Raw genomic sequence first — 13,213 nt, 5'->3', positions numbered from 1 at the left:
TTGGAATTGCTTTTTTGTCCTGAATGGCGAAAAGGTCAAAACGTGAATACTCCAGAGAACTGTCAGAGCAGTGGAGATGCAACGTTCAACCAAATCTCCCCCCCCCCTCCGCCGCTAGCATTGCATTGGGTTTACGCCTAATTGACAAAAAAGATACACAGCTATTCTATAAAGTGGCCAATTGTGGTCACGGTTGGCTACGTACGGTGCGAAAGAATTTCAACATACAACTTGAAGAACCACTGAAAATACGTTTTGTGTGTGCACCATATGTGACTATCATTTGTTTTCACTGTCAGATGAGGTTAATCCAAAGTAGAAATTAATTAAATCTGAAACGTAATCAAGAAGGTTAACATATGCTTGGAGATGCGTGGAAATTGTCACCGTCAAACTGTTTGAAATATTTTGCCTGTGCCATCACCTCAATGTCACACAATAAAATCCAGACCAGAAGATACATTTTGAATTAGGCATCCAGCATGGACCTCTTGCCACCTTGAATCCCTGCAGATTACCTTAGTCCTTTATTAACCCCCTAACGACGCCTGGAGCTTGCAAGTGGACTGTCAGCAGACTCATGGTTGAGGACTCCTATACTAGTTAATATTACTGGTAGGAAACGTAGTGTACTGGAAGCCCAACCGGGATTAATTCACAGGAGGCAGGGGATTAATTGTGTATGTCTGTGGAAGTCTGTCCACGTGGGAGGGCTGGGGGAGGGTGGGGAGGGGCTGGGTGGGGAGGGGTGTGATGGGGCTGGTCACCCCATGGTGCCCTTATATGGAATGGAAGCCCAACCGGGATTAATTCACAGGAGGCAGGGGATTGTGTATGTCTGTGGATGTCTGTCCACGTGTATCCGGACACCCGGATATATAACAAATGCGCTCCTAATGGGCATTACTGGTAGGAAAATATTCCTACCAGCCCCCTCCGCAGGAATGTGTTTAAGAACATTAAGGACCAACATAGATTGGTTCACTTGAACTGTTGTCAGGAAATTTTGATTTAAAGCTTTCGTGACTTCAGGGATTCATATTCTTGGTTCTTTCGGTAAAGTCACGTAGAAGGTAAACAATACATTTTTATATTATTATTTTATTGTTTCTCTTCTACATGACTTTACCAAAAGATCCAAGAATATGTTGTCAGGAAGTGTCACATTCACCTCTGCCAACATGGATTGTTCTGTCAAAACCATCAATGCAAATAAATGCTCAGGAATTGTGCTCGCGTTAATTAATTATTTACACTCGACGTTTTGGGCGATAATATTTTGATTTGTATTCCAACTGACTGATGCCCAGCTCCGAGGCCTCAATTTTTCAGACATTCCTGAATAAACAACTCTACTTCATCATTGGACATTTCAGCCGAATGTTTTGCGTTAAGCTAGACCATTGTAGGGAGAAACTGGGAAGTCGTCTGATGTCGCCTCCACATTGTTCTATTGTGAGGACTACAGAACTGGCACGTGTTTCCCACAGTAGATATACAGTCGTTGCTGAAAAACACAGATGGCGTATGCTTGTGTCAGAACATCATTACTCCACCTGCCGTATTTGAGATCTACTGAATATATATTTCGATGTTGACGCCATGAAAGAATGAAGAGGTTTTAAAAAGCATCGTTTTGGATTTCGCCTAAAACTATACATAGGCGAGTTTCTTGATTACCCCGAAAGTACAATTTGGCAATTTAAGAGATGTAACTCTAAGCAGAAATCTTCTGATGATTTACAGCTTTTCCACCTGTATCGAAATGGTACTTGAATATGATTCGCAATTCATGTGTTTAATCACACATTTATTTCAGAACTTGTAATTGTATTACAATCAAACCGTTGATAAGGATTTTCTTGATTTAAATCCCTTGAAGATATTTTTTTTCCTGTAAGTGGCCGACGACATCGGTGTTAATTAGGCAAGCTCATACATGCATAGTTATTAAATAGAGCCTCACATCTGTTGCCATGGTTCTGCCTGGGGTGTATTGCCATTCACGTATAGACCCGTGTTAATTAGTGACTACACCCCTTTTTCTCTGTAGCTCAGTGCACAATTCTGCTGGTAATTGTCTGCTTTTCGGATTGTTCCTGTTGGCATGAATCAGTTGAAACACTCCTGGTTATTTTCCAAGTTACCAGATTAAGCTAGTAGGTGCAAACCACTGCCAGACTACACCGACGCAACGGTTTAACGTCCGCAGCCGACTAGTAATTATGAATGGAAAATACTGCAGTCTGTATCGTGCTGTAATGTGGACATGAAAACTGCATTACAAGGGTATTTAGCTAGTTCCCAAATCAAATATTGATCTGAAACTAGAGTACGGTTATATGAATGGCAACAATAGTTATCTGTTTAAAATTTATACCAGGATAGCTTTTAGATATATATATTTTTATAATGTATTTGTATGATGTTTAATCGACTTAACCTGTGACAAAAAGGACAGAAGAAAGAAAAGTGGCCGACGGTAAAACGCGTACGTTGGCTACAACCACTTGCGTGCCGTGCCAACTTTGAAAGTGTTTTCTGACGGCAAATGCCCCAACAATGTACAAGGCTGAACAGGAGATGGTTGTCCTTTTGCATGCTTGTGCCATAGGTGAGCAGCGTGTGTTTGTGGTTGTGTTGCAGAAATCGAGCCATTGCAGACTATCTCCGCTCGAATGGTTACGAGGAGGCGTACACCACCTTCAGGAAGGAGGCTGAATTGGACAATGTGCGTAAGAACGCAGCCGCGTCACAGTTATGCGACCACATACCGGTAACACGCGTGCGTTGTACAACGTTGAACACGGCGATTGCGCTCCAGTGGCACGTGTCCTTTATATTTTTGAACACTTTCACGGCAGGGGCATTCGATGGAATGTGATGCTTTGCAACCTTGCGAAATTAACTTTTGCGAACAAGTGAATGTAAGCTGCTCGAGTAGGTAATTGTCTGGTAGTGTTATTAACCCATGTTGGAAATTGTGGCTTCTTTGCCTCCAAAATGGCTTCAAAAATTTCCAATGTGCTGTCTTGCACAGTGGCACCACACTTATTTCCATTCACATCTCATTTTCTGTCACGTGACATACAAGTGTGCAGAGATAAACTGATCATTTCACAGTCATTAATTAATTTCTGAAGTACGTTCTTAAATGTGGAATGAAATATGCTTTAATGTTTTCCCTTTGGGTACTTGTTACCGTATTGCATTATCCGTAAACACATTTTGACTTAGCTACATCATGGGACCTCCTTTGCCAGTACAAAAATATGAGAATAGGTTTTCCCCTTTTTTCTGGCAACAAAACAGGTGTTAAGATGGTAAAACACCAAACTGAAATCTTTTATAAGCCATCATGTCTGCATTAACCACAATACTTGTGGTCAGAATGCAAACAAAAAACATTCTCTGATAATATATGCATGGACTTTGAAACTGATTGGTCCACACCAGAGACAGCTTTCAAGCGCTGTAGAGGACGCCAAAAGGCGTACACAGCGCTTGTACGCCTTTTGGCGTCCTCTGGTCGAACACCATTTGAGATGAGGCTCAAAAGAAAGCTGTCTCTGGTGTGGACCAATCGGTTTCAAAGACAATGCATATATTATCAGTGTTTTGTTTGCATTCAGACCACAAGTATTGTGGTTAATGCAGACATGATTCCTTGTTTTAACATCTTAACACCTGTTTTGTTGCCAAAAAAAAGGGGAAAACCTATTCTCACAGCTTGACTTGGTTGACATTGCACACCCTTCTGCACAGCTTGAGTGTGCCGTGCACAAAGGAATCTCAGTAAATGCTATTTTGGTTCCTCCGAGGAGAGATGAGGCTGCATCTGCCATTCACAGAATGAAACACCCTTTTATAACCACATATACGCCACTGATTGTTTCTTTTCATTAAATTATTGTCTTGTGTTCAATTGGAAATTAGACTGACACCTTCCTACAAAGGAAACCAGGGTAACCATCGATACAGAGGGACCGTTTATCAGTGCACAAAGCAGTATGAAGAAGGTCCATGCTTGGAATTGCACGGAAAGACAGAGGAACATGTGGACGAGAAGATGCAAGCAAGTTCTAAACATAATATTGACTGACGATATGTACGTGGACTATGGCAGGACATGCACTGCAAGCAATGATGGCTAGTAGTTGAAGCGCCCTTGAGTAACACCCACCGTGTGGAGATGGAGCTATCAAAATAGTTTGTGCAGGTGCTTAAAAGGATTGTTAGATTGCAAAAACAATGTCATTGATTTTGGGTAATTTATTTAAGAAGACTAAAGTCACTAATTTGGGTGTTACTTTTACAGATCTACTGTTCAATTCTTCCTAAATGGATATAAGTTTGTCATACAAGGCATGCCATATTTGCAGTCGGTGAATTACCATAATCATATAGCAGTTTGCATAATAGTGGAATCATTCCAATGTCATATATCAATCTATTTTAATAAGAACATGTTCAGGTTTAATGGCACTAAGTGTCTTAATTCAGGAACCAGCTATCATAGTTATGTAAAAAAAATACCTTGCATGGTTTGTACAAATTGCTCTTCCTACAGCCCGGCTAATTTCAATCAAAACTGCGCCTTGCCAATATTTCTGATTAGTTTAATTGTCTCAGTGACAACCACGCTTCCTTCACACATATTTTTGCTGGGGTGTGTTAGAAATCTTGGATCTGTTTATTGAGTGCCACCAAGACATTTACCCTGTACTTTGCTGGTGAATATTAAGCAGGCTGTGGGGCACCTGTTGTAAGAGATTGTGGTACTGTCTGTAATAAGAATGTAATATATGGTGTTTGATGTTTTAAAAACACAAAGCTACTCTACCCTGATATTGACTTTCATTAAAAGCACCACGTAAGCACCCGATTGCGTGTGCACGCACCTGACACTAATTGTTTGATGTGTCCGAATGGATTTTTTGGGTTGTTTCTCAAATAATATATTGTTGGTGTGTATCTGATGCTCACGTTTGCCTTGTTTTGTAGAATGAAGAGCTGGATAAAAAGTTTGCTGGACTGTTGGAGAAGAAGTGGACTTCTGTCATTAGGCTACAGAAAAAGGTGATTAGATGTGATGGCGCATATGGAACCTGCGAACCATATTTAGAAGAGCAAAGCCACTGGACTGCATGGTTGCTTAGGAACATCGTGCATGAGCAGGTTTACCATGACATTCACACACGGAAACTTCTCAAAGTGCAGAGACAATGCGTGGACATTTCCTTCAAAGGCATCTGCTGTAAATTCTTTACATTTTAAGGTGACATTTTCTACATGATGCATGACTCCGTGCCCTCGCATGCATGTTCATACCAGCTTTGTACAGTTTATAAGGCTGTTGGCTAAGAATTAGGCTTTTAAGTTACCCTAAGAGAGGATGTTACATGGTACTTCTGTGTTTATACATCATCGTTTCTATTTTATTAGTAAAATAGGCATTCAGGCTTCTTTCCCAGTTAGTTCCATTTCCATAGTTCCATTTATTTGGTATAGCCCTGTGAGCCATTCAGCTCTTGAATCGGGTGCAACCGCAACAAACAAAAAACAAAAACATGAACAAGAAAACATCTTAAAGTGACTATGTGACTGTGCAAACAGAAAACCCAGGAAAAAACATCAAAATATTCCTGAAATAGCACCGTACACCAACGCTGTGTGCAAAAATCCCAGTGGGATGCAAGTCAAACAACAACAACAATCACAAGACAACTAAGATTAAGGCCATCAGTCTAACTTTGTACTACAATAAACAAAAACAAGGCCAAACCAAAAAACTTTTCGAAATCACCAAAATAAAGCCATAAATGCAATGTAACAGTGATCATAGGGACTGTGACCAAATTTTTAACAATAAACTACATAAATAACATGTAACACCAAACCCTAGAGCCATAGCTGGCTGCATGAGTCACTCCACAACAACAGGCGCATCAGTTGGAGTATCACATTTTTCAATGCACCTTTAAGATCAGCACGATAAATCAAAATACAGATAATACTTTGCAGCGGTCATCCGGAGCAAAACATTTTTTTTTCAGTTAATGGGGATACCTACCCACCGGAGAACATGTTAGTATTCTTAAACTAATATAAAATCACAAAGCATGTATTATATGGCATTTTAACCCAAAAGACAATCCTAATTTGCTTTATATTTGGGGCATAGATATAGTTTATGTTCTCCACTATCGACGGCATTCATTATTTTGTGTCCGAACTGAGACGTACATGAGGCATACTTGGGCAAGGCAGGGTCCATTCTACGTTGAATCGAGCGTGTATGTATATTGAACTTCTATCGCACCGTACGTAGCCAAACGTGCTAACCGGAGGTGTGGGGGAGGGAAGGACAACAAACTAAACACAAAAATTTATTCTAAAGAAATGAGTTTTCAATCGAGATTTAAAAGTGCACAGCTCCAGTGGCTTCCGAATATTGGAATGGGATGAGTGTTCTAGACTGCCGCAGAAGCGCATCTGAGAGCGGCGTGATGCCGCCGCTCCTGCGAGGATGACCGGAGTTGGTGCGGCGACGGTGGTTCATGCTCCTCTGTCTGGCAGGTGATGGAGCTGGAGTCGAAGTTGAACGAGGCGAAGGAGGAGTTTGTGTCGGGCGGGGGGCCCCTCGGGGGCCAGCGACGCGACCCCAGCGAGTGGATCCCGCGCCCGCCAGAAAAGTACGCGCTGAGCGGGCACCGCAGCCCCGTGACACGCGTCATCTTCCACCCCGTGTTCAGCGTCATCGTGTCCGCCTCGGAGGACGCCACCATCAAGGTGCGTTGCGCCGGCGCAAACCGCGTGTTTTTTGGTTCCACCTCTCGTCCCAAATGATTTGCCGTGCCTTTTGTTGTTGCCTTGTACCGATTAGCACGGTCATCTACATACGGCTAAGAATGACGTTCAACGTACGTATGAACGTAAGGCATGGTCTGCTTTACTGTAGCCTCATTTACTGACAATTGGAGGTGAGGTCATTTAAATTAGATCTTTGGCCTTTATGCTCATGTGTTGAGACCTAATGTTTATTTTTGAAGGTCGACCTGATTTTGAATTAATCAAAAGAACACATTCTTACGTATAAAAAACACCATTTGAAAGTAACACTTGCCAATAAAAAAAAGTGATTGACAGCATCGTCCCCTAAACAACTGTTCACCTGTGTTTTAGCTAAACAAATTAGTCGCATGAAGTGGGAGTGCTTAAAGCGTTAATGGCAGATTGTGCTGCTGAGATGTGGTTTCTGGGGAGTTGAGTAATCTTGAACAGGTGCTAGAACGATTCTGTGATTCCTTTTTTTATTTTTGCCGAGGTCTGTGTCCTGGTGCTGCGAGAGAGTAGGAACTCCTTCCGTGGTTTCGTCACGTTTTTGGCACGCACTGGCGTTTGTGAGGGTGTGACCAACAGATGTGTTTTGTTGAGGGTACAATGTGTGTGTTTCCATGGTGATTGGTTCGGTTGAGTGCAGTGATCCGTTCACCGAAGAGTCCTAATAAAATGCATTGCCATTGCTAAGGCAATTGCATCACACAAGATCCATTGCAGTATGCAAAGTTTCCAAAGTAACATTGTTAATTTTTATTTGCAGTTTTATACATCTAAAATGCCATTTTTAGGAAGTGTAGTTCATGTACAAATTTTACTTCACGTCATCTTGAGCTCAAATTGTAATACTGTTTGTCCAGTCTTGTATCTGTTTTGATACTGCTTCCGTGTTATAATTGCAATACAATTGCACGGGAGCGATTGGATTGATTTGCCTATGGTGACCTCGTTGTGTGGATTGATGCGTGCAGGTGTGGGATTACGAAACGGGCGACTTTGAGCGCACCTTGAAGGGACACACGGACTCTGTGCAAGACATCTCCTTCGACCTCTCGGGCAAGATGCTGGCCTCCTGCTCAGCCGACATGACCGTCAAACTCTGGGACTTCCAGAGCTTTGAGTGCCTGCGCACGATGCACGGTGCGCCACTACCACCTTTCCTTTGCAGACGTTTAGACTGCTCGTGTTGCTCCTCAATCTGGTTAGCCTCCACGGAATTTTGTACGTTGCATGGACGCTTCAACACACCGTCGTATTCTACACACCACGGGAAATTAACCTGCAAGCTCGCCTTAGAATGAGCAGAGAGCAAAAACCGCACCCTCGCCATAAACCTTCAGATCGGTCAATCTCATTTTCAGCCCTACCGCCTAACACCTCACTGATCGGATCACGCCATACCATCACCTGGTATGACATATATACGCAAACTTTATAGCCAGGCAAGATCCAGTTGAGAAGGAGACTTGGGGTGCAATGACTATAGAAAGACAGATTATACAAGTTTAGAAAACAAAGGTTAGGGAAAAACAATAAATCTCAACAAAATACATGTAAATAAATATAAAATGCAGCATGCTAATCTTGCACTTCTTGAAAGTGGGAAGAGACACCATTACCTTTCTGCAGGATTTTCAAAATTTTCTCTAACTTGGAATTCCATCGGGCGGTTGTCTGCACAAGATTTTTTTAGAATCAAAAACGCTCTCCTGGGGGTGAGGTCAGGGGGGTGGGCATTACCTGGACATCTGTGAAAAATAGCTTTATGGATAATCGGATTCTTCCAGTATAAATAAATATTCTGATAATGCATGCACACAACACAGCCTCTTGCATCACGTCCTCCTGCTTTCTTCTCAGATTTTTCTTTCTTTGGGGACTTCTTAGCCAAAAGTTTCATTCCGAATATTGAAATAAATAAAAACACCACAGTGAGCCCAGGAACCATGGCTGCTTGTCTCTCCTCACAACTCGCTGTCGCCGTGCGTTCCGCAGGCCACGACCACAACGTGTCCTCGGTGGCCTTCATGCCAAATGGAGACCACCTGGTGTCGGCCTCGCGCGACAAGACCATGAAGATGTGGGAGGTGCAGACTGGGTGCGTGTCATGCACACACTTGCTCCCACATAGGTTCCTTTAGTTCAGTGGTTCTTAACCTTTACTGCAGCCTTGAAAACCTTTGTTTCTCAATCGTAAAAAATGTATAATGTTAATAAATACATAGGTTTGATGAAACAAAGTATTTGCACTTACGTGGCCATGCTTAATTTGTTTAAATTATTTACCTTAAAAAAAAATCTGGCCATGTCTCGCACCCCCAGAAAGGGCATCTTGTACCCACAAGGGGTGCGTGCACCCCATGTTAAGAACCACAGCTTTAGAGAATTCAGCATGTTTTTCTACTTAATTGTTTTTTTTATTCTACAAGATCCTGGGCAGAATGTGAGCAATAACAATGAAAGGAGGCATGGAAATTCCGTGAGCAGAAGCCCGAACACAGAGTTGGGGGGGGGGGAAGGCAGAAAAAGAGAATGCAGCCTTTTAATCCAAAGGCCTTTTCCTTGTTTGAAATGGATTTCTGATACTGGATATCCATCTGACATGCATTCCAGAGTTTCACAATAGCATGTAATGACTCGGATTAGTTTGTTCTTATGCGCAAAAGAAACGTGTAATAATGTAAGAAATCCTATAAGAACATTCTTACACATTTTTTTGAACAGTGTATTCTTGTTTCTCTTTTTATTATATTTTATTCGCTTTAGGGGAATGGCCAGAACCAATGAGACAGACAACACTGGGCATGCAAGACCACACAACATACAATTGTATAAAGCCTCTTGAAGAATTACGTTGCGATCCCGAATTGAAGCCTTTAATTAAATCTCTGTTGACATGTCTAGCTCTTGTTCCCTGTAGGCGGTGTTCATGATGAGTCAAGAGGGGACCCCCCCCACTCCACCGTCTTGATACGTGCTTGTGTTCCCCCCTGGCTTGCGGTGACAGATACTGCGTGAAGACGTTCACGGGCCACCGCGAGTGGGTGCGCATGGTCCGGCCCAATCAGGACGGGTCGCTCATCGCCAGCTGCTCCAACGACCAGACTGTGCGCGTGTGGGTGACGGCCACCAAGGAGTGCAAGGCAGAACTGCGCGAGCACGAGCACGTGGTGGAGTGTGTGAGCTGGGCGCCCGACGCCGCCTCGCCCGTCATCTTGGAGGCCACCGGTGCCGAGGTTCGTAGCTTGGGAGAGGAGCAATAAAGTAATTTTTTCTTTTTTTCTTCAAACAATCGCTTTGCTACTGTCAACCACATGCAACCCCCCCCCCCTCTTTTTTCTCCTACATGGGTATCAGAGCTTAGGAAGACACCAGGGAGTTGTAGAGTTTATTGAAACAGTTTATTGAAACAGTTTATTGAAACATGCTGTTTAGACAGGTTTCCATTGCACTGTAACCCTCAATGTGTGTTGTGCTCATATCAACCTCCTTTCTTATTCTCTGTGTACCTGAATCGTTTTGTTTCCAAAATACTTTTGTAAAACAAAAGAGGTTGGTGAGAGGGATCACAATTGTCTCAACGATGGGCTCGCTTGGATGCCACTACACCGCCAAACACTTGTGGTTCGTCAGCCCAGTGACCGGCAGCATCAACACTGCTTGTCTTTTTCAAAAGGTTTAGCGACAAGGCTGTCGCCCATGGTGTGATTTCGCTTGGATAATACAATGATAATATACTTTATTTAACCACGACAAACCTTGGAGATTCACATCTCAGTTCCATGTCAATAAAACTTACAAAATATGCAAACACAACTAACATTAAAATATGACAGTGAAAAAGACGTTGAGGTGATAATGTGAATTTCCGATTTGATTTGTGAAAGGCCACCAAGGGGACTTATTATTTGCTGTTTTCTTCATTAAGGTATTTGAACATAATTTCAACAGCAACTTACAATGGTATATTTTTTTTTATTTCCTGTAGCTCTTTAAAACTGTGCGTTTATTTTCCAGGCTAAGAAGGGTGGCAAGCCTGGGCCGTACCTGCTGTCAGGATCTCGGGATAAAACTATCAAGATGTGGGACATCAGCACAGGCATCTGTGTCATCACACTGGTGGGTTCTCTCTCAACAGACCCATTCTGAAGGCATGGAACTTCGCGGCTAAGCGAGAGGACTGTGCGAACCTCATGCTGTATGCGTAGCTGATATAATTAGGCGAGTGTAAAATAACCCTAGTGTTATGATGCCATTTGATGTAGTTACTGTTGAATCTACATTATGGTGGGACTTCCATTTTTAAATGTTTGGCACATTACCTATATTTTCTGTTGATTTTTTCCAACTAGTTTGTACAAAATTTATTCTGAATTGACAGTGTTGGTGTATTTAATGAAGTAAAAGACAAGTTTCTGTTTCACCACGCTAAAATAATATGACATTGGTTCATACGCTCTGTGAGTGTTCCGGACAAATGCTTTAACAGAGTTTGCTTCAGCAGGCAAACTCTGGTCGGGTTTAGAATTTCTGATCGCATCAGCATAGGAATGGACGTCATGTACAGTGTTAATGTGGGAAATCTGAGATTGTGTAATGGAGCTTAGATCACAAGCTTGTCACAATGATTCTTCATAATAAGGGCCGCGATTTAGATAATTCCAACCACTATTTTGGCACTTCTGCATCGATCGTATTGTGCAAGCTCCACCGCTTGCCGTGTTGTTGCTCGCAGGTTGGGCATGACAACTGGGTACGTGGCGTGCTGTTCCACCCGGGTGGAAAGTTCATTTTGAGCTGCGCCGATGACAAGACTCTGCGCGTGTGGGACTACAAGAACAAGCGCTGCCAGAAGAGCCTGGCCGCACACGAGCACTTTGTGACCTCCTTGGGTGCGTCCCCACCTCGACCCCTCCCCCGCATTGACCCTTCCCCCACCTCGACCCCTCCCCTGCCTCGACCCCTCCCCCCTCTATGCCACCCTCCTGCCCACCCCTCCTGTCCACCTGCTCTAGAACTGACCGATTGTGGCTACTGGGAGAGGTCGAGTGCAATGAACTGATTGACTATTGACTACAGCTGACACGCTTGGTATTTCAAGGGTTCCTTTCCCTGGTGATTTTTGCCAAGACACGCGAGTTATTTCTTACACGATGGAATATTTTTTTTTACTGAGGAAAATTATGCTTTGGCCAATCTGAAAGAAAAGTGCCAACATTTTGGCTTAACTTTCGTGACTGCAGGAATTCATATTCTTGGTTCTTTCGGTAAAGTCACGTAGATAGAAAATACATTTTTTAAAATAATATAAAAATAATGCATTGAAAATAATAAAAGCAAAAAACCCACGACGTTTTGATCGCCAACACAAGCGGTCGTCATCAGGAGAGAAGAGAGGGGGCAAGCCTCCAAATGCAACTGCTTCTAAGGGCTTTCAAAGTGAGCAAAGCTGTGCGTCTTAAACAGCACGGGCGGTGTAGCCAGCGCCAATGTAAGAGCAAAGCACCACAGTGCAAGTAGTACAAGTAATAGTAATAGGTTTTTACCACTTTTATCTGGCATCAAAACTGCCACCTTTATACAAGGGATCATGTTTGCAATAACCACAACACAAGCAGTCAAAATGCAAACAAAAAGAATACTCTGATAATGATATGCACTGTCCTTGAAATTGATTGGTCCACACCCGGAGACGGCTTTTCCTAGTCTCCACTGGTGTTGGACCAGATGACGCCAAAAGGCGTACAACTCAAAAACAGCGCACTATCAGAGTATTGAGAGCTCGGGGTAAGCACTTACATTATGAGACCTCCTTTACCAGTAGCAAGATATAGTAATAGATATACAGTGAGGGAAAAAAGTATTTGATCCCCTGCTGATTTTGTACGTTTGCCCACTGACAAAGAAATGATCAGTCTATAATTTTAATGGTAGGTTTATTTGAACAGTGAGAGACAGAATAACAACAACAAAATCCAGAAAAACGCATGTCAAAAATGTTATAAATTGATTTGCATTTTAATGAGGGAAATAAGTATTTGACCCCTCTGCAAAACATGACTTAGTACTTGGTGGCATAACCCTTGTTGGCAATCACAGAGGTCAGACGTTTCTTGTAGTTGGCCACCAGGTTTGCACACATCTCAGGAGGGATTTTGTCCCACTCCTCTTTGCAGATCTTCTCCAAGTCCTTAATGTTTCGAGGCTGACGTTTGGCAACTCGAACCTTCAGCTCCCTCCACAGATTTTCTATGGGATTAAGGTCTGGAGACTGGCTAGGCCACTCCAGGACCTTAATGTGCTTCTTCTTGAGCCACTCCTTTATTGCCTTGGCCATGTGTTTTGGGTTATTGTCATGCTGGAATACCCATCC

The 13,213-nt window shown here is 42.8% G+C and overlaps 1 protein-coding gene across 1 annotated transcript in view; it reads left to right on the top strand.

Moving 5' to 3' along the window:
- Positions 1 to 13,213, top strand: part of PAFAH1B1 (platelet activating factor acetylhydrolase 1b regulatory subunit 1) — a 40,129-nt gene that overhangs the window by 12,920 nt on the left and 13,996 nt on the right. Inside the window, exons 3-10 of the mRNA XM_032967640.2 lie at positions 2,647 to 2,731; positions 5,005 to 5,079; positions 6,580 to 6,792; positions 7,812 to 7,980; positions 8,836 to 8,938; positions 9,848 to 10,076; positions 10,858 to 10,959; positions 11,576 to 11,732. Coding sequence (XP_032823531.1) covers positions 2,647 to 2,731; positions 5,005 to 5,079; positions 6,580 to 6,792; positions 7,812 to 7,980; positions 8,836 to 8,938; positions 9,848 to 10,076; positions 10,858 to 10,959; positions 11,576 to 11,732 — 1,133 coding nt within the window. The remainder of the gene's footprint in view (positions 1 to 2,646; positions 2,732 to 5,004; positions 5,080 to 6,579; positions 6,793 to 7,811; positions 7,981 to 8,835; positions 8,939 to 9,847; positions 10,077 to 10,857; positions 10,960 to 11,575; positions 11,733 to 13,213) is intronic.

This window comes from Petromyzon marinus, chromosome 38, assembly GCF_048934315.1.
Source record: "Petromyzon marinus isolate PM22_M1 ecotype Great Lakes invasive population chromosome 38, UKy_Petmar_22M1.pri1.0, whole genome shotgun sequence".
Classification (NCBI taxonomy): Eukaryota; Metazoa; Chordata; class Hyperoartia; order Petromyzontiformes; family Petromyzontidae; genus Petromyzon; species Petromyzon marinus.
The sequence above is the reverse complement of the archived record's forward strand: the minus strand, read 5'-3'. Positions and strand labels throughout refer to the sequence as shown.